This window comes from Buceros rhinoceros, unplaced genomic scaffold (assembly GCF_000710305.1).
Source record: "Buceros rhinoceros silvestris isolate BGI_N320 unplaced genomic scaffold, ASM71030v1 scaffold18324, whole genome shotgun sequence".
In the NCBI taxonomy this organism is placed as follows: Eukaryota; Metazoa; Chordata; class Aves; order Bucerotiformes; family Bucerotidae; genus Buceros; species Buceros rhinoceros.
Genome location: NW_010409043.1, coordinates 59,976 through 83,786, shown reverse-complemented (window position 1 = coordinate 83,786; position 23,811 = coordinate 59,976). Strand labels below are relative to the sequence as shown.

At 41.4% G+C, this 23,811-nt stretch overlaps 1 protein-coding gene across 1 annotated transcript in view; it reads left to right on the top strand.

The window, feature by feature from the left end:
- Window positions 1-1,355: 1,355 nt before the first annotated feature.
- PSMD1 (proteasome (prosome, macropain) 26S subunit, non-ATPase, 1) overlaps window positions 1,356-23,811 on the top strand; it is a gene marked incomplete at its 5' end in the record, with an annotated part of 70,410 nt that continues 47,954 nt past the window's right edge. The window contains 15 exons of the mRNA XM_010135109.1: window positions 1,356-1,412; window positions 2,470-2,543; window positions 2,781-2,950; window positions 3,818-4,023; window positions 5,308-5,451; window positions 6,274-6,500; window positions 7,879-7,939; window positions 9,650-9,778; window positions 10,940-11,028; window positions 11,703-11,781; window positions 12,675-12,848; window positions 13,804-13,915; window positions 14,544-14,740; window positions 15,325-15,420; window positions 15,908-15,972. Of these exons, the coding sequence (XP_010133411.1) occupies window positions 1,356-1,412; window positions 2,470-2,543; window positions 2,781-2,950; window positions 3,818-4,023; window positions 5,308-5,451; window positions 6,274-6,500; window positions 7,879-7,939; window positions 9,650-9,778; window positions 10,940-11,028; window positions 11,703-11,781; window positions 12,675-12,848; window positions 13,804-13,915; window positions 14,544-14,740; window positions 15,325-15,420; window positions 15,908-15,972 (1,880 nt within the window). The remainder of the gene's footprint in view (window positions 1,413-2,469; window positions 2,544-2,780; window positions 2,951-3,817; window positions 4,024-5,307; window positions 5,452-6,273; window positions 6,501-7,878; window positions 7,940-9,649; window positions 9,779-10,939; window positions 11,029-11,702; window positions 11,782-12,674; window positions 12,849-13,803; window positions 13,916-14,543; window positions 14,741-15,324; window positions 15,421-15,907; window positions 15,973-23,811) is intronic.

The following is a 23,811-nucleotide window of genomic DNA, read 5'->3' as shown; positions in this document are numbered from 1 at the left end:
GAACCTGCTTTCCTTGCCTAAGGCCCATATTGGTGCCCCTTCAGTTTTTACTGCCAGACTTGTGTCTAACCTGGTTTTAAAAAAATCTCTGATAATGGAGTTTCTACAGCCTTGTTAGGCAAAGTAATAACTGTCTTCCTGTCAGAAAGCTTTTCTTATCATCAAACCTCAATCTCTGAAGCTCCAAATAAAGCTCGGTCTTGCTAATCCTGTTCAGATCCCACACAAAGATCAGATTATTCTCTTTTTGCTGCCTGGTGCGTATATGAACTCTGTACCCTTCCTAGATTTCTGTAGACTAAGCATTTACAGACCTCCAGTCAACCTTCTTAAGTCCAGATGGCGAGATCTTTTTGTTCTCACTGCTCAGTTCTGAACACCCTGATTTGCTCAGAAATCTCGAAACCTGGTGCCAAGCGCTGGACGCAGCAGTCTGGTTTGGGGTTCTGTTGGTGCCAAGCAGAGAGAAGGATTGCCTCATGTATTTGCCAAGAAATGCTCTCACTTACACATCGGTGCGAAGTTCACGTTCTCTACACCCTGCTACAGCCATATGATATTATTGATCGTGTTTCATCTTACTCCGCTGTACTATTCAAATTCCTTTCTATGTTGGTACATTTTGACCTGTACATTCTCCTTTTAGACTTGTCAGGATCCTTTGGAAGTCCAGCCCAGCCCTCCAGCAGGCTTGCTGGCATTTCCTCTTAACGTTTTATTTGGATTTAAAAAGGTGATCAATCTATACAACAGATGAAAGATTGAAAGCAGCGAATTGCGTTGGATTTCGGTCAGATCCTGTGCCAACCCTTTCAGTTGTGTCCTTGCAGTCTGACAATGAAACCATCTGTAACCGTTCTTCAGACTGAGCTCCCCAGATAACCGTGAACCTCCCTTGCAGTTACGTCAGTGGAACAATGCTTCTGCAGCTGTTTGTGCACGTGCTCTGGGACAGCACCAGGAGTCTTGCTAAAGCTGTGAGATAGGACATCTCCTCTTGGCCATGAGGGCCGTTTCCTTGGTGTGAGAAAGTTAGGAGGTTTTGACATGGTTATCTTCAAGCCCCTTGGGGAAGTGGGAAGTGACTTGCTAGAAAGCAGTCAGCAAACTAATGATGGAGCTGGAAGCAAATCCCAGATTCTCCGAGCTCCTGTCTAATATGTTTTCCTCTAAGAAGGATCATTTTTTATTAACCATGTACCTTTTCAGTTATAAATTCTGAACTATTTTTATATCATGTGTAATACCAACTTGGATCCGCTCTTTGAATTTTAATACTGAAGATTTTAAACCTCTTTCCTCCTCTGTTGGTTTTGATCACTTTTGAAACAGAGAGAGTCCAAAACTGACTATGATCTTGTTTTGCAGCTGGAATTATCTCTCTTCTGGATGAAGAAGAGCCACAGCTCAAGGTAAGCTCTTACATCTGGGAGGAAATGCATTATGTTGAGAGCTTAAAATCAGAAATGAGTGGATCCCAGTAATTAATGACTGGACAGCAACAGGTGGGCTCCGAGTCATATCGAGCCTGAAAGCTGAAAGGAATCGCTTAAATAACAGGTGGTACACGTGGCAAACTTCCTTGTTTTGAACTGGAGCTTCACATGCAACAATCTCTCTTTGCCACATCTCTCTGATGATAATGGGGCTTTGTTACTTGAAGGTGTTCCAGCCTGCATTTTTACTACGTGAAATTCAAAGCTGAAGAACATCTCAAGCTTTTAGCATAATTTAATTGATGAAAACCAAAATCCCAGTTACAGTTTTCACTTGGCAAAAAAAAAAAATGTTAGCAGTAGGGGGAGAAGAAAACAGCAACAAAAACTTTATAGTCCACAGAGTATGTGAATCCATAGGACAACACCAAACACTTGAAGTAGTGGTGCACTGATGATGCTTGTTAGTCCTTGAACAGTTAAAGTAGCCCCTTTTAGGAGGGGAGGGTGCATCTTGTAGTATTGGTAATCCCCCAGATGTTTTGCTTGGAACCGGACATGGGTGGTGAGGGATCTGAATGAGCCCTGCTTTTGCTCTGAACTGATTGCACATGGGCTGATTCTAGTCTGGATATTGTTTATCTGTTAAAGTACCATGTCCAAATAAATAAATAGAGTTGGCTGGCATAGACTGCAGGCCACTTCTACGTGCTACACACGGGTTGCCACAAAGACTCTGAAAACTTTGTATTTTAAGAAATTTCACCTATCAGTTATTTTGGCTGGGTATTTGTCACAGAGAGGCCATGGGAAGGGACATCAGGGTGGTCTTACCTGTTAAATGAACAGACCTTTGTTTGCAAAGGACTTGCAAAGATTAGTGAATGCTTGCAAAGATCCTTTCAAGGGGAAGTTGCTGTTGAAAGGGGTCAGTGGTTATGATGTCAGCCTTAGGTGGCACTTCATTTTTACTGGGGAAGGTAATAAATGCATTTTTTTAAATGTAATATAACCTTTTACTATTTTTTGGTAGGAGTTCGCTCTTCACAAGTTGAATGCTGTTGTCAATGACTTCTGGGCGGAAATCTCTGAGTCGGTGGACAAAATGTAAGAGAAGACACATTACTTCAGGGTGTAGTAATTAAAAAGAACATAAGTTATGAAGTGGATGCAGCTCTGGTTGCTTGATCCTGGCTAGTACAACCTCTAGCTCCCTATTTTTCGGAAAGCACTAATATAGGTGGTTGTGGGGTTGGAGCTGTAGTCCCAAAGAGGCAAGTTTGATCAAGCTGTGGCCTTAGAGAACAGAGAACACAGAGCTGATACTCTTCTTTCTCTTTGCAGTGAAGTTCTTTATGAAGACGAGGGCTTTCGTAGCCGGCAGTTTGCTGCTCTAGTTGCTTCTAAAGTTTTTTACCACCTGGGAGCTTTTGAGGAGTCGCTGAACTATGCCCTGGGAGCAGGTGACCTCTTCAATGTCAACGACAACTCAGAATATGTGGAGACGATCATTGGTAAACAACTATTGCTGCAAATAAAAGCTCTTGTGTTGTCAAAACTACTGTAACTTAGAGATTTTACTTGGTTTAGCTGCTTTTCTCCATATTCCTCTTTCTCTCCTTCTATTCATTTAAACTGATGCTGCAGCTGATTTTATCCAGTTTATTTGTTGTTTCTTTCTCCAGTTTTGGGATTCTGTAAGGGAACTGACTGAGTTCTGGCATTTGTTTCCTGTTCTTAAGTCTTATTCCATTGTGAATTCCTAATAGGAAAATTGCTTTCATTGTTTATTTTTCTTTTTCTGCGTTGTGTGCCAGTGTTATTATCAATTGCAGCATAACTTTGGAAATAATTGGCTAATAAGTGTAGCTGCACATCTGTCTGAGGGGTACACTTTTTCTTCATCCACCCTTAACAAGATGGCAAGTCAGATGTTGAATGCACGTATAATGTGAATGTCATTTAAACGTCTTGTCTGCTGGCACCGCATACCTTGTGCGGGATATGATGGACCAGGGCTGGCTTTGTCTCCTCTGCTAGTGCTTGCAGTGGAGCTGGGAAGTCTCCTACTGCTGCTTTCCTCATTTGTTTAGAAAACAGTGCAGCTGAACAAAGATCATGGTTCCATTTTAAAAATATCTACTTGGTTTCCACACTAAAATCAGAGTTTGTTAGGAGAGTGTGTAAGTATCTTCCACTACTCTCTGTACGTGACTACACAGATGGCTCTTGTGCCTCACCTTTGTGTAGTGTCCCATGTGCCGTATTTGCTGGTAGAACGTGTGTAAGCTCATGCTGGTCTCTTCATCTGTAAAATACCGCAAACATCGAGGAAGTTGACCCCCACCCTCCCACCCCGTGTTTGTTGACTATCTTTTCAGCAAAATGTATCGACCACTATACCAAGCAGTGCGTGGAGAATGCAGAGCTGCCAGAAGGGGAGAAGAAACCCGTTGATGAAAGGCTAGAAGGGATAGTGAACAAAATGTTCCAGCGGTGCTTGGATGACCACAAGTACAAGCAGGCTATCGGCATTGCTCTGGAGACACGCAGGCTGGATGTCTTTGAGAAAACCATCCTTGAATCGGTATGTGCAGCAGGTAGGAGGTGTGTGCATCTAGTCTCCTCCAGGTATGGATCCAGAAGTGAAGGTCAAGGTCCATGTTGCTGTGGAACTTGCTCTGTTTTGTTTGAACAGAATAAAAGATGAAACTCAGGTTTGCTTAGTTCAGTATGTTCATGAATGACGGAGCCACTTAGAGCGATCAAGCGTAGAGAGAACCGTAACATTAAGAAATCCCCAAGTTGCAAGTTGCTTGGAGAATATTCCTGGGAAGCCTGGCTGTGTGCCCTCTTCCTGAGGTATTCCCTGTCACCTCGTAGCAGAGACACAATGCTGGACTAGGCAGACCTTATGCAGGTCTGGCATAACATAAGAAAAGCTCCTTTATTTTGTTGTGCTTGTCACCTGCTGTAGGTCACTGTGGGAAGGGATCCTTAGGACTAGGTAAGTGATTTTTTTTTTTTTTTATGGCAGGCAAAACAAAAAAATCCAGTAGCTGGGTGAGCTGCTGTAATTTTCGTAAGTGGCTGGGTGCAGCCTTAGCCTGTCCCACTGCAAGGCTTTAACATCTTTCACTCAGGGTGTAAGGTAAGTTATGATACCGAGCAATGGTGTAAGAGAAGCAGCCCGTAGTCATTTACAGCAGCTCAGCAGTTGTGTGTAATTTTGTTATGCCACAGTATCTCAATCGTCTGCCAGACACATAGTTAAAATCCTCTGAATTTTACCACTTTTCAGTTTACGGCTTTCCCATGGTTTGGGATGTCTCCCATTTCTGTATGTGGGGATGATAATCACAAGGCACCCATCTTGCTTTCTCTGTTCTGTTTGCTCTCCTGTACATTAATTGCCCATTTATAATCCCTCATTCAAATTACCTTTCTGAAGTCTAGTAGCCAAATACGTTTCTCAGTCATTAGTAAGAAATAGGTGTGTTGGGGATCTTTTCTTGGTGCGTGGTTTGTTTTGCTGACATTTTATGTTAGTGCAGTGAATTTCACTGCATTCAAGAATTCAAACAAGAAAAGTGGAGAAGGGAAAATAGGTATTGAACTTTTAAATTAATCTTTTCCATGTTTCAACTACTGAATTAAATACTGATCCCGCACATTTTTGGTAGTACTTTCTCTTTAAACTGCAATACACCTGCATATAAACTTTTCTGAAAATGGGAAAGGAAATTGAAGGTTTATATATGTGTGTCTTTTGCTCTGCTTTTTAAAATAGAAAGGAGGTAGCGTTACTTTAATTCCTAAGTCCTGCTTGTCAGTCCAAACCCACACTTGATATCTCTGAATTTTATTTCAGAATGATGTTCCTGGGATGCTAGCCTACAGCTTGAAGCTCTGTATGTCTTTGATGCAGAATAAACAGTTCCGTAACAAAGTCTTGAGAGTTCTAGTTAAAATCTACATGAATCTGGAGAAACCAGACTTCATCAACGTGTGCCAGGTAAACTTCTCAGAGTGATGTTTAAAGATCAACCAAAAGTTACTCTTCTTCAGGTGTATTTAACTTGACACCTACGTGGTGTCTTCAGTTTAGTGAAATATCTTTTCCTGTTTGAACATTTCAAATACGTATCAAAGTGAGATCACCTTGAAAAAGAGATGCAAATATTGCATATTTTGTCAGTGTATAGAGAAACAAATATGTTCAAAGGCAATTGGGGACGTAGACAACTCTGACAGAATATTTCAAGCCTACGTAGGGAGTATCAGATGGTAGCTTCATAGCTTGGAATTTTATTTATTCCTCCAAAGAACATTTACAGTGCTTTGGTTTTTGGTAAGCCGTAGTCTGAAAGTGTTCAGACAATGAGTTATGAAGTTACTCATGTTTTCAGGCCTTTGCCAATCTTGGAGGTCATGTACATGTGACTCAGGAGTGTTATGCCTGTTCCATTTCAACTGAGACATCCTTACAGAATGACTGATGCTTCTTTAATGTACTTTTGAAATTCCTGAGTTCAGTAAGACAACACTGTCAGTTTGCAAAGATAAAGCTGCAGAAATAGGAAGGCTTGCATGGTGTGTCTTGAATTTGTAATACTTGATCTTGTTTATGAACTGGGTTATGAAAACTCTTCCAAGTTTTCTATTATCTCCTATGAGAGATTTTTTCTTTTCTTTGAAGGGGTGTTCTGTGAAAGCAGTAGGTGAGGGAATGGGAAAAATGAAGTGAGGCCTTGGGTAGCGTTGCTTTGTCATTCTGAAGTATACAGTATGTTCTGATTTTTTTATTTTTTCTTGTTCTTCCCTTCCTTCTGCTCAGTGCCTGATATTCCTGGATGATCCGCAGGCTGTGAGTGACATCTTGGAAAAGCTGGTGAAGGAAGATAACCTTCTCATGGCCTATCAGATCTGCTTTGATCTCTATGAAAGTGCTAGCCAGCAGTTCCTGTCTTCTGTGATCCAGAATCTCCGCACAGTTGGCACTCCCATTGCCTCCGTGCCTGGATCCACCAACACTGGCACCGTCCCTGGATCGGAGAAAGACAGGTGGGGAGATGGGCTTGAGAAGACGTGTAACTGTTCGGTCACAGCCCTGCTCTGATGCAGCTTCCTGTTCTGTGTGTGGCTGCTCATTACAAGCATTTGAGCTACTCCCCTTCATTGAAGTCAGGGTAATAGACAAGACACGCTGTTTGCTCAGGGGCAAAATTGTACAGTAGGAGAATTCACTGTTGTTTGAAAGAATGCATTTTCCCTTGCTGTCGAGGTAAGCATGGTGCAGTTATTGTGGCTCAGCTAACGAGCAGTGCTTTATCAAGCCACACTGTGAATTACTCAAGAACACTCTGACATTGTCTGGTCTTTGGAGTAACTTGTAAAGCTAAGGAAGGGAAGAGGTCAGGCAATAAGCTCATCACAGCTACGTGCAAGTTTGGTTTCATGTGATAGCTTGTGGTCTGGTGCCTGCTTGGGGGAAGGTGAGCTTGGATGATACTGCAGTATTATAGACCCTTTTGTACTTGCAGTTAAAAAGAGCTGATTCAGATCTGATCTGAGTTTTGTTAAAGACCTGACATTTAAAACTTGTTCAGTGTCAGCGTCGCTGGATCTTAGTTGCAGGAAGCCTCTGATCTCTGGTAAGAGGCCTTGTAAGAAACCCAAAGTTGGCACTAAAAGTTCCATCTTTATTTCGCCTTTTGAAGGCTTGTGGGTGATCGTCAGATAGTTTTGTTTTAAACCTTTGGTTTTAGAGGGTTGGCAGCTCGGGGGCAGCATGAAATAAGTTTGTGCTCTTTAATCACCAGAGCTGTCTTGTCTGTACACAACCTGATCCCTGCGCTGTCTTTGATAGTCTGGGATGGAGAAGGCTGCCTAGATCAAGACTGGTTAAATATAAAGGCTTGAGGCTCTAAATGCTTTTACATCAGCGACAGGGCACAGTAAGCATTCTCCTCTCTTCCAGTGAAATACAAGGAAAGGCTTAATTTATAAGTCAGTCTGTGAAGCATTAGGAGAAGGTGCTAACAACAGTTTAAGATGTTTCATTTCTGTTTCAAAACACTAGCATCTATCCAAATAGTGATGAGCTCAGGGCTTCTGGGTGGGGATATGGTTATCCTTCCTGCCTACTTTGACCTTGTTTTCTCACCTGTCTCTGCCTGTTTATTCCCTACAAGCCTCTCTGGTTTTGTTGTCTCTTTTCTGGGTCTTTGTCTTCAAATTCCCTGAAAAGTGAATTAGGGAGGAGTTTGTTTCTCAGCAGTGACTTCCAGATAGTCAGCCCTTGTCCTGTCAAAATCCTGTTTCCAGTCCACTCTCCATATCCCAGGCTGCTCTTTCAGAACAGTGTTCAGCCATAATTACAGTGATCAAGTAGTTAGGGGTGATGAACTGGGTTGCATTTTTAATTTTTATTTTATTTCAGTGATGCTATGGAAGCAGAAGAGAAACCAGGAAGCGCTTGTGTGGGGAAGTCGGCAGAAATTGTGAGTGCTATTTCCAAAATATGCCTTGCTTAGCTTTTCTTATTGAATCTCTGGGCTTGTCAGATTCGTTTGACTAACGAAGGATGGAATTCCACTTCTGTCTTGAATTCCACTTCTGTCTTGCTTGGAGACAAGGTGACAGATGATGTCTGAGGACCAAATATCTGGCAGTCTGAAAGTCCAGCAGTTCAGATACTGAAGCTGCAGGAGAGTGGGAAGTGGGTTGATTTTGGGAGGAATTATTGAGCCACAAAAGAGGCGACAGAAGGACCTGGCTCATATGTTTGCTTTTTGTTGATATTGAAATAATTAACTCATTACAGAAGAAAGGGCCTGAAATTTCAGAACCTGATGCTAAGATCTTTAGCGGTGCTGTTTTTTTTTTCCCTTCTTCTGATGTCTGGGTGTAGTTCTGGCTGGGTAGAACCGGTGCTGTTCTGCAGGAATGGCAGGAGGGGTTGCTCATGTAACATAGCTTCTTGTCCGTGAAGGAGGAAGGTGTGGCCTCTGGCTAAGCATGGCAGTTACATTGCTGGACCAGCTGGTTAGGATTTTTTTTTTGTTTAGTTTTCTTCCCAAGTTTTGGGAGGAAGTGAGTTCACTTCTAACATGCACATGCTAACGCAGTTCTGACACTTCCAGTGCTGAGGAAAAGAAATACTACTAGTGAGGAAAGTTAAAACCCAAGACAACTGTTTTGGATTTTTTTTTTCTTTTTCCCCATGCTATATGTTTGCAAACTAGACTTGGGAATCTTTGAGAGATTCTCGCAGATCACTTAAATTAATCAAGGGCAAGCAGATGTGTTTTCTTGAAATTACATTCCACAAGGAAAACAAAAGGGGTGGAGTTTCTTGCCCCATCAAGGAACATGTAAACAGTGCTTTTGTGCAGGAAAGTGTCTTAAATCAGTTTCTGCCGCATTGGCATTGCTGACTGTGCCAAGGGGCAGGTACATAAAAATGATCCCTGTGGCCAGAAATGTTCTTGAACTTAATCTTCACTCCACAAATCAGAATGCTGACTACAAAGAAATAGTTGAGGGGATTAGTTTAAGGGCTGAACCCATGCTTGGCTGGTCTCTGACCAGTTAATAATGTCAGTACGGAAAACCGCAGTGTACTTTTCACTCAGAAGGGTCTTCTGTTGGAACTTAATCTGTGGAAACTGTTCCATCGTGAGGAAGAAGGAGGCTTTCTCAAAGAGCTCTGGAAGATGAATGTATTGGATATTCCTAGTTCCACTAGCTGTTGCTCTACATGAGGCCTGTAGCTCACAAGAATGATGCTGCAGCTCAGCAGGGTCATGCAAAGTGTTGTGGCTTTGTGGTCCTCTCCGTTAAAACTTCCATGGAAATAAGGCTCACGTTTATAAAAGTGGTTGCCTCTTGCAGGAGACTTGTATCTGTAAGGCCAAACAGCAGCTTGCAGAATATCAGAAGTCACTTACATCCTTTTGCTTTCGATGAAAGAATACATTTCTTTTCAAAGAGTCTCTTCTCTCCCCCGCACTGTTGTGCACAAAGAGACTTTATCTGGGAGGTTTGGGCTTGTGCTGCAAGGCAGAAACAATATCCTTTTAGTCCTAAAACTGGATAAATTTTGGAATATGGTGGTGGGAACATAGCAGAGTGGCTTTGCATGAACCGTATTTGAACAGGGCCGTGGTTGAGTTCTCATATTTTTTTCTTCTTTTTGCTTGTATGTGAAGAACCCAGAGCCTAAGGACCAGATCTCAAAAATGATTAAAATTTTAAGTGGGGAAATGGCCATTGAGCTACATCTGCAGTTTTTAATACGAAACAACAATACAGACCTCATGATCCTCAAAAACACAAAGGTAAGAGGCTTTGTTAGGTGTGGCTGTCTTGGATTCATCTGATTCATTCTGTTTGTTTTGACCACGTTGCTGTTGTATTATTTTACAATGTCATGTTTTAGCATGGCCTCCCTGGGTTCTGAGGATACAAGTCTATAGTTTAGTAATGATAAATTAGCGTTTAAAACTTGAGCTTGTGAGGCAAGAGGAGAGCTGATTGCACCCAAAGAAGGCTGTAAAATCATATCATTTCAGCTAGTATGGCCTAATGACAGGCTGCTATTAGCATGTTGATTTTTTTTTTTTTAATGATGATTGATTATAGAAACAAATCCTTGTCTCCACTCCCTTTTTCTGGTGGTTTGTTTTCCATCTGGTCGCTGAGATGCATGAACTCACCCTCCAGCTCCATGACTGATCCATTGCAAATGCTGCTGGTTGGTGAGAGAGTGAGTCAGCCAGGACTGTAGGTTACAGTATGTCAGTGTCTTGATTGAGGTGTTATGAGAGACCACACCTTCAGCTTGGCTACAGAAATCCTGGTACGTGCTCAGAGACGAGTATTTCCACAGTGAAGACAAAACCGATCAGATACTGTAATGTAGACAGTGCTAGTGAATTGAGGAACTGGTTTTCTTTGGAGGGTGTTACTCAGGGGTGGGCAAATTGGACTCTTAAACTAAATGGTTAATAGAAACCATAAGAGAAGTTTTTTTATATGTGGAATGAGATGCACATCGTCAGCAAAAATGGCAGGGGATGCTTTTCAGTGGGTTCATTATTTCAGGGGGCACTTTGGGTGTATTGGAAAATCTTTTCCATCTGCTGCTGGAGTGCTTGGGAGTGACCCTGCACAGTGTTCCAGGGATGGGTTGAAAACATCAGCAGCACACGCTCTGCAGTGCTCAGTTCTGGGAACCAGAAATTGGGGTTTTCCAATTAAGCTGCAATTGAAGTAATCACATCTCTGACAAACTCACAGAAGGGATTGGTTTGCACTCAAAAGATGGGTTCAGGATATATTAGAATGTATTAACAATCTATTAACTCTGATTAAAGGGAAATTGCTGGTTAAATTGAGCATAATTACAATCCATTTTTCTAGTGTACTGGCGAGCATGTTCAGCAGCCTAGGGTGTATCTTTTGCTGACTGGTGATACTGACTGGTTTTGTTCTTTCAGGATGCAGTGCGGAATTCCGTGTGTCATACAGCAACGGTTATAGCAAACTCCTTTATGCATTGTGGTACAACCAGTGACCAGTTCCTTAGGTAAATGTACAGCAAGGAAGCTCCAGTGTCATTCAGAGCTGTTTGAACAACATCGTTCCTCTGCTTTGCTCTGCTACACCCTTCCAACAGGGTGGCTGCAGATCTCCGATGGGCTTAGAGAAGAATAAACAAAGGGTCAGAGAACTAATGTGGAGGCAGAGGGAAGAAGTTGGGATTGTTTCCTTTTACTCGTAAACTGGCTTTGCTTGACTGCTAAGCATATGAACAGATTGGAGGGTGGAGATCTGGAGATTCTGTTCTCTTTGATTACTAGTTGGAGAACTTTTGAGATTATATATCTTTTTTGGTAGAGACTGACAGTGTTGAATGACCTTTGGAAGGGAAATATCAGGGCTGACCTCACCAGGGACTTGAGGAAGGCTCTAGAAACTCTGCTAGAATTTCTCCCAGGATGTTGATGGACTGCATATTGAGCAGTTGTTTACCATCTTTCACTGAGATCACCAGTATCTAGAAGCCTTGACTATGACCAGCCAAAAATCAGGGCTAATGAAGGGGAGAGAAGTCTAAAGTAGAAGTGTGGTTAGGCCTCTTGCCTTCTGGAGATGCTTTCTGGTTCGAAAGCAGTCTTTAGTGCTGTGAAACCCTGTTTGCAGGTTGAGGAACAGGCTGTATGAAGCGCTATATATAACCTTTCTCTTTTCATCTTCCAGAGACAATTTGGAGTGGCTGGCCAGAGCCACTAACTGGGCAAAGTTTACTGCTACTGCCAGCTTGGGTGTTATACACAAGGTAACATTACATTTGTTTCCCTCTGTTCAGTAAAATGCTTGGCTCGTGAACTCTGAAAACATTGAAATGGGGATTCTGAATGATGCCTGCCCTTCAGTTTACCTGGTCTGTTGCAAGGCACAGCTGTAGCATGGTTTGAAGAAAAGCTGTGCTTTATCAAGTCCATCTGGTCTGATATCCCATGTAGTTTATGGCATGTTTTGCTGAGCATCCAAAAGGTGGATAAGATGGCTCAAGGAGAGTCTTTTTTCCTAGCTCCGCTCTTCAAGTCCATCTGGTCTGATATCCCATGTAGTTTATGGCATGTTTTGCTGAGCATCCAAAAGGTGGATAAGATGGCTCAAGGAGAGTCTTTTTTCCTAGCTCAGCTCTTCCTTTGTGAGTTGAACACGGAGAGTAGTTTCTAGCTATTAAAATTGCAGGTGTGTATTTCTTGAGTGGTTCTGGGATAGTACCAAAGTCCTTACTGTAGTGTCACTATGTTTGAATGGTCACCTAAGTAGCAGTCATTTTCTTCAAATTCATTCACAGGGAGGGTATATTCAAAGCTGTTCTGAAATAACAAGAAGTCTTTGTAATCATTTTGTGTGTCTCAACCCATATTAAAATGCTCTAGTGAATGAATCGATGTAGCTTCCCACCAAATTTGCCCTGGTTTAGGTCAGTGACCAAGTGTTTGATGAACACTGTGTACTGTGGTTATAAACCCCCAGTACAGAAGGATCCTTTGCTGACTGTACAGCACTGAAAGGCTCATTTTTGTGGGGAAAGCAATGACTGTAACATGTTCTCTCCTGACTTGTTTAAATATTACTGTGAAGTGTTTTCATGCACTGTTTTTTCACCTTTCACTTCCCTCTCTTTTCCCTCCCTGCTGGACACCGGATGTGTAGGGTCATGAGAAAGAAGCTTTACAGCTAATGGCAACATACCTACCCAAGGACACCTCTCCAGGCTCAGCCTACCAGGAAGGCGGAGGTCTCTATGCCTTGGGTCTCATTCATGCTAACCACGGTGGGGACATCATTGACTATTTGCTGAACCAGCTGAAGAATGCCAGTAACGATGTATGTACTGGGTTCAGCGAGGAGTCTCGTTTGGTTGGGAATTGCAGAAGGGTGCTGATTTAGAAATGGGGGTTAGCGGTAACTAAGGCCATGGCAGCAGTGTGATACTAACACCTCCTGTGGGCCTTAAGTACAAAGTTTGGTTTTAACAACCTATTGCTCAAGGTGTAGGTAAGATTTTTAGGAAATTCTTACATATTTGGCAGTGAATCTAGCTTCATCTTTCTTACCACTGGTATATCTACTTTCTTTTGCTAGTGGACCTGCAGTATTCATGCACTGTTATTGCTTATGGCTTAGCTGTCAAAGGAATAAGCCACAAAGTGCTTCTCTGCCCTGTAGATTTAATGTATATTATACAAAAAGAAGTGTTTTACATCACCACTCACTGTTTGTAGACCTCTGCAAAAGTCCTTTTTTAAGTTAGGAATAGATTTTTTTTTTTCCCTTCTTTTTGGGGAATTTCAGATGACTTCTTTAAAAATTCTGTGAACGGATCCCACTCATCTCTTTGTAAGTGTACTGCCTTTCCTGTGTCTGGTGTTAGAACAAAAGAGGATGTGGGCTGTTCAAGTGGGTACTGATTTAGCTTTCTATTTAAAAGCTATTACTAGGCAGCAATTTTTACACATGGCACAGATTTATGGTTTTACATAAATCACTTGAGGGGAAAAAGACCGTAAAGATACTAGAAAGTCTCCTGTGCTATGTGTAAAGCTTCTGATACCCATTGTTTAGGGGCTTTTGAACTGCCATTTCTATTCTATTTTCTGCCTCTTTCATTAGAGGTACTTCCTGAGACAGTGAAAGTGGTGTTTCTAACAGGTCAGGAGGTCATTTGGGGTGGTTTGGGGCTAAAAGTTTGCAGTTTTATATTAATGGAAAGAGGTCTCCTTCAGCTGAAGCTGTATTGTTCTGTGTTTTATGATGAATAACCCTGCATATGTTTCCCTAGATTGTCCGACACGGTGGCAGCCTGGGTTTGGGTCTGGCTGCCATGGGAACAGCACGTCAAGACGTGTACGATTTGCTGAAAACAAATCTGTACCAGGATGATGCAGTGACAGGTAAATATTCTGCTTTCAAAGCAGATAACCATCTGAGGTCTTATCAGGCACGTGGGGTCTTTTGGTAGGTTTGGGTTTTTTTTTAGATTGCCTTAGCTGCATTTTATTTACTTTCCTGATCGGTATAGTTCTTCAGTTAAGTGGCAGTAATGTTCAGAGGTCCTGTCAGAACTGGTCTGTGGCAGTATGCCAGATATTCAGAAGACATGCTAGCTCTTTAAACAGTCCCTCATTTTACTCTAATCTTTCCTTTGCCATACGCTTTTTATTTAGTGTAGTTGATCTGCAGATCAGCTGATCTCCATGTGACGTTTTTGGCTGAGAGATAGGCTTGGAGAAGCTTGTGGGGGCTACTGCTGCTTTGGCAGGGGTTCACAGGAAAATTATCTCAACACCACTTGACCCAAGGAAGAGAAAATTGAACTTGGTAGGGAAGAGCACTAAGTTGTGGCTGGTAGGTTATCATTACAAGCACATTTGGCCACGAATAGTGTGTTTGCTGGGCATGGTAGTGTCCAGAAGTGATCTGTTGGCCTACGTCTTGTGTGATTCTTTGCATATAGTACTTACTGCTTTGGAGAACACAGCTTGCTTCATGTTTTTGTTGTTGTTGTTCTGTGCTGTGTAGGTGAGGCAGCTGGCCTGGCATTGGGTTTGGTTATGCTGGGATCTAAAAATGCTCAGGCTATTGAGGACATGGTTGGCTACGCACAGGAAACCCAGCATGAAAAGATTTTGCGAGGCCTTGCAGTTGGAATTGCTCTGGTCATGTATGGAAGGATGGAGGAGGCAGATGCTCTCATTGAGAGTCTCTGCAGAGATAAGGTAAGTTTAGATGAGACTTAGTCCCTGGCTCTTCTGTTACACGGGTGACTTTCCTGTCCTTCTGTGAAATCCCCAGCTACAGTGGGTTGTCTGTTTCAAATCAGGTAAGTTCTTACATAGGTCTGAAGTGGAGCAGTTTCACAGGTTGCTTCACTCTGATTAAAAAATACACGAATAACAGTGTTTAGTTGTATATTTCTTTAGCCTCATACTCAGTCTCCGTAGTCCTGTGAGCAGCAACAAGGAGCAGAACAGGGTGTAACAGTTAACAGGTGAGGCTTGCTGTAGGTGGGTCATTCTCACAGATCTAGTAGTGGTCAATAGCAGATAGTGAATAAGAAGCAGGATGACACATCTGCCAGACGCTGTCTTTGGTAGCCCGTGGCATAGCACCTTTCTGTCCCCCTAAAACTGGTAATGACAGCCTCGCTTTGGTTATTCTCCTGTTACTCATCCCTAATAAATTGTTAAGCAGTGAGGCTACCTGCTTGCAGATTCCAGGCCCAAGAGTGGAACAGATTTAAAGTCGGGATTACTGACTCCCTGTCTGGATGGATATTAAAGATTGGTGCTTTTTCTTCCAGGATCCAATTCTCCGTCGTTCTGGCATGTACACTGTAGCTATGGCATACTGTGGCTCGGGGAACAACAAGGCTATCAGACGCCTACTGCATGTGGCTGTAAGTACTGCGAGATGAGGAGCACACAGCAAGAAATCTGTAATGAGAGAGTAAGCACATTGCTTTGGCAGGCTTTGTACCTACAGCGTTAATGTTCTGGTGCAAATCAGAGATTGTGAAGTAGTAGAAGCTTTCCTTAATACTATGAGTAGAGTCTTCTGACATTAGGATTAGTAGACTTCCAGCAAGAGAATATTTAACCTGGTATCACAAAAAAAGAATTTTTTAAAAAATAAAACATGATCCTAAAGTAGTTGGTTTGCGGTGAATAATCTGTGTAGTGATGGGCTGGGGAGAAAAAACCAACCTGCCAAAGATGACGTCTGGCTGCTCTTTGGTAGGCTTGTAGTCACACTGTGTGAACAAAGGTGAGGCTGTTCAGCTAAGGCTTGTTGACTTTACTGTATGCCTGATACCTGGCCTGAAGCGCTGCAGAGTCCTCGGGTGTTTTAACTATGTTCTATATGTCCTGTTTTCCCTTTTGTAGGTGAGTGACGTGAATGATGACGTGAGGCGGGCAGCTGTTGAGTCACTTGGTTTCATTTTGTTCAGGTACAGTATCTTCCTTGTCACTTCTACAGCCTTGAATTTGATGTCCATTACATTTTCAGGAAATGTGTGTGCTGTTGTTTTCGCAAAATAACTCAATTGTTAACTGAGTGGATGTTGAAAAGTCAAAAAATTGAGAGAGAATAAAACTTGGTTTAGAATTAGAAGCTTTAATGTTCAGCAGACGCTTATGAGCCTTACTGTAAGTTTCTGGTCTTAACGGTGTAATTGTCTGGATAGAATTAGATGAAGTTGACAAATAAAATGAAAGATAAGTATTTGCAGGATTGAGAGTTAATTAAAAATTAAATACACAGTGCTTGTGCCACGCCTTTTAAAGGCAGCAGAAGTCAAATGTGTCTGCCTAATTGCTACCTAAAATGTTCCTGGAGGATACGACTTTGGTAAAAATAACCTGAAGGAGGATGTTGAAATAGTCTTTGTTCTCTAAGTACCCACTGCTAAACCCAGACAGGTTACTGGGCTTACGCTGTGGTAATGTAAGCCCATCACAAAATAGCCACGATGTTTACTTTGGTTCTCTAAAGGGAATTCCATTGCTGAACTGGTATTCTGTAGTGCTCTGTAGTTCCCTAGGTAAGAGGTGTTTGGGTTTTTTTTTTATTAGACTGGAGAATGAGAAGGCTCCCCAAGGACTAGACCTTCAATCTGTTAATACAGTAATGTGCGTAATCTGAGCGTGGAGCCAAGCTGCAGCCTTTGAGTGTTTCTGTGAGGAGGTAGTGCATACTTGGGTCCAGGACTATAATTTAAAAATCTTTGCTCGCATCTTCTTTGAGTTAATGGCAGTCTGTAAATTCGTCCTAAAAAACAGTGTAAGGGGTGCTTAAAACAGGTATTAAAAAACCTGGGTTACTGATATAACCAGTCAATTTGTTATTAACCAAGTTGTTCCTCACATAGAAGTTACTCTGCTCCATTCCTTATCTGAAGCATATTCTGGCTGCAATTAAATGTAGTTTACAAACAGTGAATTTTCTTTGTGGGCAACAGGCGTCTCCCAAGAGCTTCTGCTCTGTTGCTTTCAATGAGCACAGATCGTTCCTCGCTGCGCAGCGATCTGTGTCTCTCCTGAAGCCAAGGCGTCTGTTTAACTGGCTGCTGCATCTGCAGAAGGAAAATTCCATGCAGGTCTTCCATAGTTTCAGGCATATTTTTTTTTCCAAACAGCTTGTGACAAAGCACTTTTGATTTCTTATTTGAATGTAATTTTTCAGCAAAAGTAAAACTTAACTGGACATTGATAGCTGTTACCAAAATGGGAAGGCTTCAAGACTCTGAGCTAAAACCATTTACCATGTGCTGACATCTTGTTGGCGCAAGATAGTTTGGGCCTGTTCTCTCCTTACCCAGCAATGAGGAAACAAGTTACATCATCTTTGACTCTTTTGCCTGCTCTGCAGTGGTTCAGAACTTGTGCCTTCCCTTTCTGGAGGGGTGCGGTCCAAAACCTGCTTGCACAATAGGGAGGAACATTTCCTTGTAAATTCCAGCATCCACCTTACTTGGTAGCAAAGAACTGAAACTTTTTAGCTCGTTGTCACTGGCTTCTGGAGGCAAGAGGCTTGTGTGAGACTGGTGTAGTTGTGAAAGCTATCAAGGGAAAAGTGTTAGCAAAATACACGATCAGTTGTTTCGCTTTAAGGCACAGTTCTGGAGGGATCCCTGGTTTGTCGAGCCCAGACCCCTGCATTTACATGCAGTGATGGAAAGGATTTTCTGCTGAGAGGGTTCCACAGGTTACCCCCTGCATTACTCTGTCTAGTTATAACCCAAAAGCTACGTTTCAGTTCCTGGAAAGAAATATTATCCATCAGGGATCTAGAAGCTGGTTTTACATTTACCTTTCCCGTTTGCTTGAAGCCACTCGTTAGCATGAACTGTGTGCTGTGGCCCATCTCAGCTGCAGGCATGCAGAGATGTAAAGAGCAAGTGGGCTGTGAGTTGGTCGGATTTCCTGTGTGAAGTCTCATCTCTGTCATAGGACTGTTGTAACCACTGAACACTAGTAAGAGTCAGTGACCTGTCAGCTACGAGATACAGAGCTTTTGAATGAAGTGGTGTGTGGCAGGAGGTGACCTGTTCCGTAACACAGTGGGCTAAGCCCCAGAAACTCATCTCCTCTTAGATGAAGGAATGTGACTGAAGTTCCTGTGAGAAGAGGTCTTGTTGAAATCTTTGTGTATGGTTCCAGAAAGGGAACCATGAAGTCAGGATTGAAATAAGAGAAGACACTTGTTTAATGTGGTTCATGTTTTTCTTGGGGAATTCATGTCCTTACTGTAGGATGGAACATGCTGGAGGTATAAATTCATCTGCTGGGTTGTACACTGCTGCAGCAGGAGTATGTGCAGCCTTGTGCTTCTGTCTGTTCCTCCTATAGGAATAATAAAATCCATTTAAGGGTGTGGATTACACGGTTAGAGGGTGGTGATTTCCTTAAAAGCACCATTGGTGAACACGACAGCTCCTGGCACAGCTAGAGTCCACAGATTTATTTTGTGTCATAGATACCTAGTTTGTTTTCTCCTGTTACAGCTGTCTGTGAACAAATGTTCTTGGATTTGAACTGAAAGTGTCTCAGATGTCACAAAGCCAGCTGTTTGTAGGTAATGTGATTGCATAGCAGAACATTCTGTAAGGCTCTGCTGGCCTTGTTTACCTCTGTGAGCCGTCCTTCCTAGCACACACACACAACTCTGCGTACGTTCAAGAGCACAGCTTGGCTTTCGCGGCTGCAGTTAATGGAAGCAGCACAGTAGCAGAGTAAAATGTAGTAAAACATTTAATTTCTAAAGCAACAAGGTTTTGTTTTACCTTGAAGCTTAACTTTATTTTTTTAAGCACAGAATTTTTTTTAGATATTTTCCACTTTTAAATTACTGTAAGTCTACAAAAGAATGTGTGCGGCTGCTTCATTGTTCAAAATCCATGAATCGAGGTCTAGCTAGGATGTTCTAGTCTAGGTTATTGAGCTTTGCCTAAGAATTGCAAGATGAAATGTGTACAAGAAGCTTTATTGTGAAATAGCAAGAGAAGTGATGCATTGACCTGGCTGCTCTAATGTGTCTCCCAGTCCTGATACTTTTTCCAGAGATCAGAGATGGCAAACTTACCTTCTGGTTGATGTTTGTGTATTAGTCCTCCTTTCTACTAAAGTGGTTTATAAAATATTTATCATGGCTACTGGAAAACAGCATTTAAGGTGCTTGTGATTTCTGGTCAGCCTTTTTCTTTTTTTTTAAGACTATTATGATGAGATGGAAAACACGGTATGTTTAAAGTGGTTACTTTTTAAATCTAGAAAGAATTATTTTTATCTTTATTTTTACCACTTCAGATAATGAGTTGATCTTTGTTTATATTGCAGAGTGAGATGTGATTGGTTTTTGTTGTTAGCTCTATTTTTGTATTTTTATGTTAGAGCAATGCTGCAGTATCTAAAAACTCCTATCTATGAAATGAGGAAGTAGATGTTTTATAGATAGAACAAATCTGGTTAGGGAGAAGGCTTCAGTGTGGGATGCAGCAGGGCTTGAAAGGACGAACTGAAAAGCTTTAATGGTCCTGTGCCAGTTGTTAAATCCAGGTGAAGTAAGAGCAGTGGGGAAGTAAGACTTCAGCTGTGGGATGCTGCTTCTGCCTTGGTGCAAAATTGTTGAGAAAAGTCTATGGGTGGAGCAGGAACACTGCAGCCTCTAGAGAGTCCTGAAAGGAAGATGCAGTCTCGGCTGATAAGTGTAGGCAGCCCACACAAGGACAGCTCTGCATGGCTTACATTCAGTTCTTCACTTCCGGATGATGCCAGTGAAACAGTAATGTTTCCTGCTTTTGTATTCTTTGTGTTTACTTGGCCTTTCATATTTTAATGCTTTATGTTCGTTTTAAAGCAAACAGAGATTGGATTTTGTTCCAGAAGGACTTGGACAGTTTTCTTTAACTCCTACAACCTGCATTTATCCAGCAGGCAGATGGCTGATCCATCTGGGTAGCTGAGTATGAGGCTGACAGTCACTCTAATGGGATCTGTTCAGGACTTCTTCAGTATAGTAAATGTCAAGAGGAATTCAGTGAAACATACCTGCTTGTTAATTCTTGCGTAGGAAAGAGTAGAAGGCTTTGGTTTACCTGCCAACTCTTTTTATCTTTTGTATTATTTAGTCTTTCTGGGGAATGAGGATGAGGGTCCCTTTCACTGAAAGGTTAATAGTACTTGCTGTCACCAGAAGCAGCCTTAAGACTTTCACTGAAATCTTTTTGGCTTTGAAAATGCCTTTATCTGAAGGTCTGAAACTGGAAACAACTGTGTCTTCACTGACCAAACTGAAGTGCATTGGAGCAGACCCTTGGCATCACTGCAAAACTGATCTAACTTCTAATGAAAACTAGCTGTACAGTCAGAGTGCACAAATACTTTCATTGTTTCAAACTGTACACTGTAACATCTTGCGCTAATTCTTTCCCTGCTGTTGTTTTATTTTTGTTCTAGTCTATTTATACGCATGAGATTTTACTTGCTTTGGAAAATGGGGCTCAGTTGAGAGCTTTTGAAAATCTCAGCATGTTTTAACTACGTACTGTAAACTGTCTACATAGATAAGTAAATTAATATTATTGGTTTAAATCTGAGACAGTTTCTTCAGCCTACTTTGTACTCTGCTTAAAACTCAACAGTATTCCTTCAGGAAGACACTAGTTCCTTAGGGCCTAAAAATACTCCCTGTAGTGCCTATAATAAGCCTATAAGCTTAGATATAAAGATTTTCAGATCACTGTGTGCATGAAAAGAGAGAAACCAGTCTACAGTATGTTCCCTCCCCCACCTCTAATACCAGAAAAATACATTCAGTTTCTCAGATTATACACAATAAGGCTTTTTAATTGAGTAACTAAACATTGTAAGCAGCACAATTTATACCTAAAGTGGCTGACTGACCAAATCCTTGAATTTGCTTTAAAACTACTGTTCAGCAACTGAAATTTCAAATTAAGTCATCAAAAATGCTGAGACTCTTTGAGCCATTAAATGAAGTTGATGATTTTTATTTTTTTTATGGCAAAAGCTTCCTGTTGGATTTAATTACGGAATATTGATGCATCTTGTGGAATAAAAGGCTCATTTGTTGTGCAAGGTTTAATCAATTTGAAAATGAGTTCCTCTCACCTGTCTAGAACATTTGTGAAGAGGATTCTTCAGAAAGCAAGAAGCTCCGAACGTTTAAGAGCGTGGTGTTGTTTTTCAGAGGTTAGAGAGGATCTCAATACCTGGATGCAAGGAAACTTAGAATTGGCTAGACAAATAGGGTTTGACATGAATTATTAAAAACAAGAGTAAAAATGGACATATCAGCAAGCCATCTTTCCTACTTCTGTAACTAGCTTCCCCTTTAAAAATGAAAAAGCTTCCTCTCCTGTTCTACAGGGCAAAAGCCTTTCTTTGTAACTGGAGTAAACAGTGTGGCTCATGGGAAGGGACTCTGACAGTAAGCACCATGATGTTAAAAAACAAAGCAAAAATATGGAAGTTACTTCTTTCCTGACAGTTGTTTTTCCCATGTTGATGGTTACCTACAGAGCCTAAGGGGGAAGTGAAACAAAGGAGTGCTTCTTAGCAGTTTTATGTAGGCATCTTCATCGATATGACGGAAGAAATTAATGCTTTATGGTAGTCCTGAGAACCACCCAGAACTCTGGGACTCCTGACTCCAGCTTGCAAGGTGAAGAGCCAGAAGAGCTCTGGCGAGCATCCTGCCTCTTCAGGCTCGTGTCCCAGATGTTCAGTATGCCTTTACCAGGTTTGCTGTGCTTGTAGTACTTCACCTTGTAAGGCTGATGTTGCATATGACAGCCTAGAAAAAGATTTAGGGGAGTAATTCTTTTGCTTTCTCATACCAGCTTACATTGTTGTGGGTTTTCCCACAAGAAGAAAATTGTGTAGGAAAATGACATTTTCCATGAAGCACCATAAAAAAAAAAAACCAAAACAACAGTGTGCTGCTCGTATGCTAATGAACAGCTTTATAGCATCAGTCTCTCTTCTCAGAGCCTCGACTTCTGCTTAACACTGGATTTTTTAACTGTATTTTGGTGCATTTGAAAATTGGTACTAGCATGGTCAGGTGTGATGTGGTTAGGAAGAGTTTTACACTTGGAGAATACAAGATGTGTGAATGAGTTTTTCTGAGGCTTACAGCTTATAGAACTCCAGATGTTTTGGGACTGGCTTCGTGAAATGTGTTTTATATCACCGCAGCTGAGATTAGCTGAATTTCTTGCTTCTCTGTTAAAGATTGGGATTTTTGTTTCTGTTTTGCTTGGTTTTTTGCTTGGTCTGGGGATTTTTGTTGTTTTGTTTGGGGTTTTTTAAAGGTATTCCTTTTATTTGCATTTCAAGACGCTCACTCTGTTAGACTTCAAACTCCATTATTTTCCTCTCTGCAAGACTGCTGAGGTGGATATGTTTATAGGTAGTCCTTATGTCCATGTCTGTGCTGTAATTTTTATATTAGATAGGCAGCCGGAACATTGACTTTAAATATCTCCTAATGTATTTTAAATAATTAAGCAACAAAAAAACCCCATACTTGTCCATTATTCTTTTAAAATGTATTTCTTCCTGTTGTGCTTGTATGCTGCAGATCAGCTTTGACTTTTGATTCTCTAGTAGTTTTAAAAGAAATGAAAAATACAAGGTAAAAGATTCTGTGATAATGAAGAATGCTGAACTAGGTAACTGTGTGATTATTTTATGTAGTATGTAGAGGTCGTAAAGCTGGCCAGGTGGTTGGTTTGACATGGGCCAGATTCTGAAAGAATTGAGAGCATTTTACTCCAGAGAAAGGAATGTAATGTTTTTGCTTAAATGGGAAGCGCGTGACGCCTTTCTCCTCTAAATAAAGTTCTTGTGTTCTGCCAGCAAGTGACTATAAACTTTTTATCAATTATTATTTAGGCTGCTGTCTTTATGAAGGAACTGGAAACTATAAAAATACTTCCACTTCACAGTCAACATATGAAAATATATTTTATATACCTGAGTTACTTAAAGATGATGCTTGTGGATGTAGTTCTGGGTCTCCTGTGTCGTATGTCAGTACCATGCGAGCAGTGTTGTCCTTGGCTACCATACAACAAACTTGTACTTTCTTACAGTAGGTTGCAGTGACTCTTATTTTCAATCATGTCTTGCAGATGAAATAATGTCTTTGTTCAAATCTGTTCTTGTAGATACGGTTGCTAAAGCAAGATCTCTACTGTCCGTTATGTTGTCTTTTTATTTCATAGTTCTGCAACTTCATCTTTCTTCTCCCTCTGTCCTTACACTTTCCAAGAACCTTAATTCTTTGCTTGTTTGCTTTGTCAGCGGACAAGCAATTTCTCTTTACACGTAGCGTGTTAAATGTAACGTGCATGTTTTCTTGATTGTGTTTCTGTCTATGGAGGAGTTTTTTTCTGTAGGAAGACTGGATTTTTGATTAGTCACTAGTCCTTTTGATTGAGGTTTATTGTTGCTGACTAAATTCGGTAACTGGAACATGTTGAGCTTTTATTTATGGTTACTAAAATTGAGAAATCTGTATGCTAGCTTGACAAAATGTGTCTTTGCTGGGTAAGGCTTTTCAAGGATTGTTTCCTGTTGGAGGCAAACCACTGATTCCAAAGAGGTCTTGGAATCATTCTCTGTGGACCACTTGGGGCAAATTAGTCCTCGTGTCATTGCTCATTGCAAACTGGCAGTTGTGCAAGAACAGGGTCAGGCAGGAGAGAACTAAGTTGCCCCTTGCTCTTTCCAGATGTTGTGAGCCAGCTGTGCTATTCCTG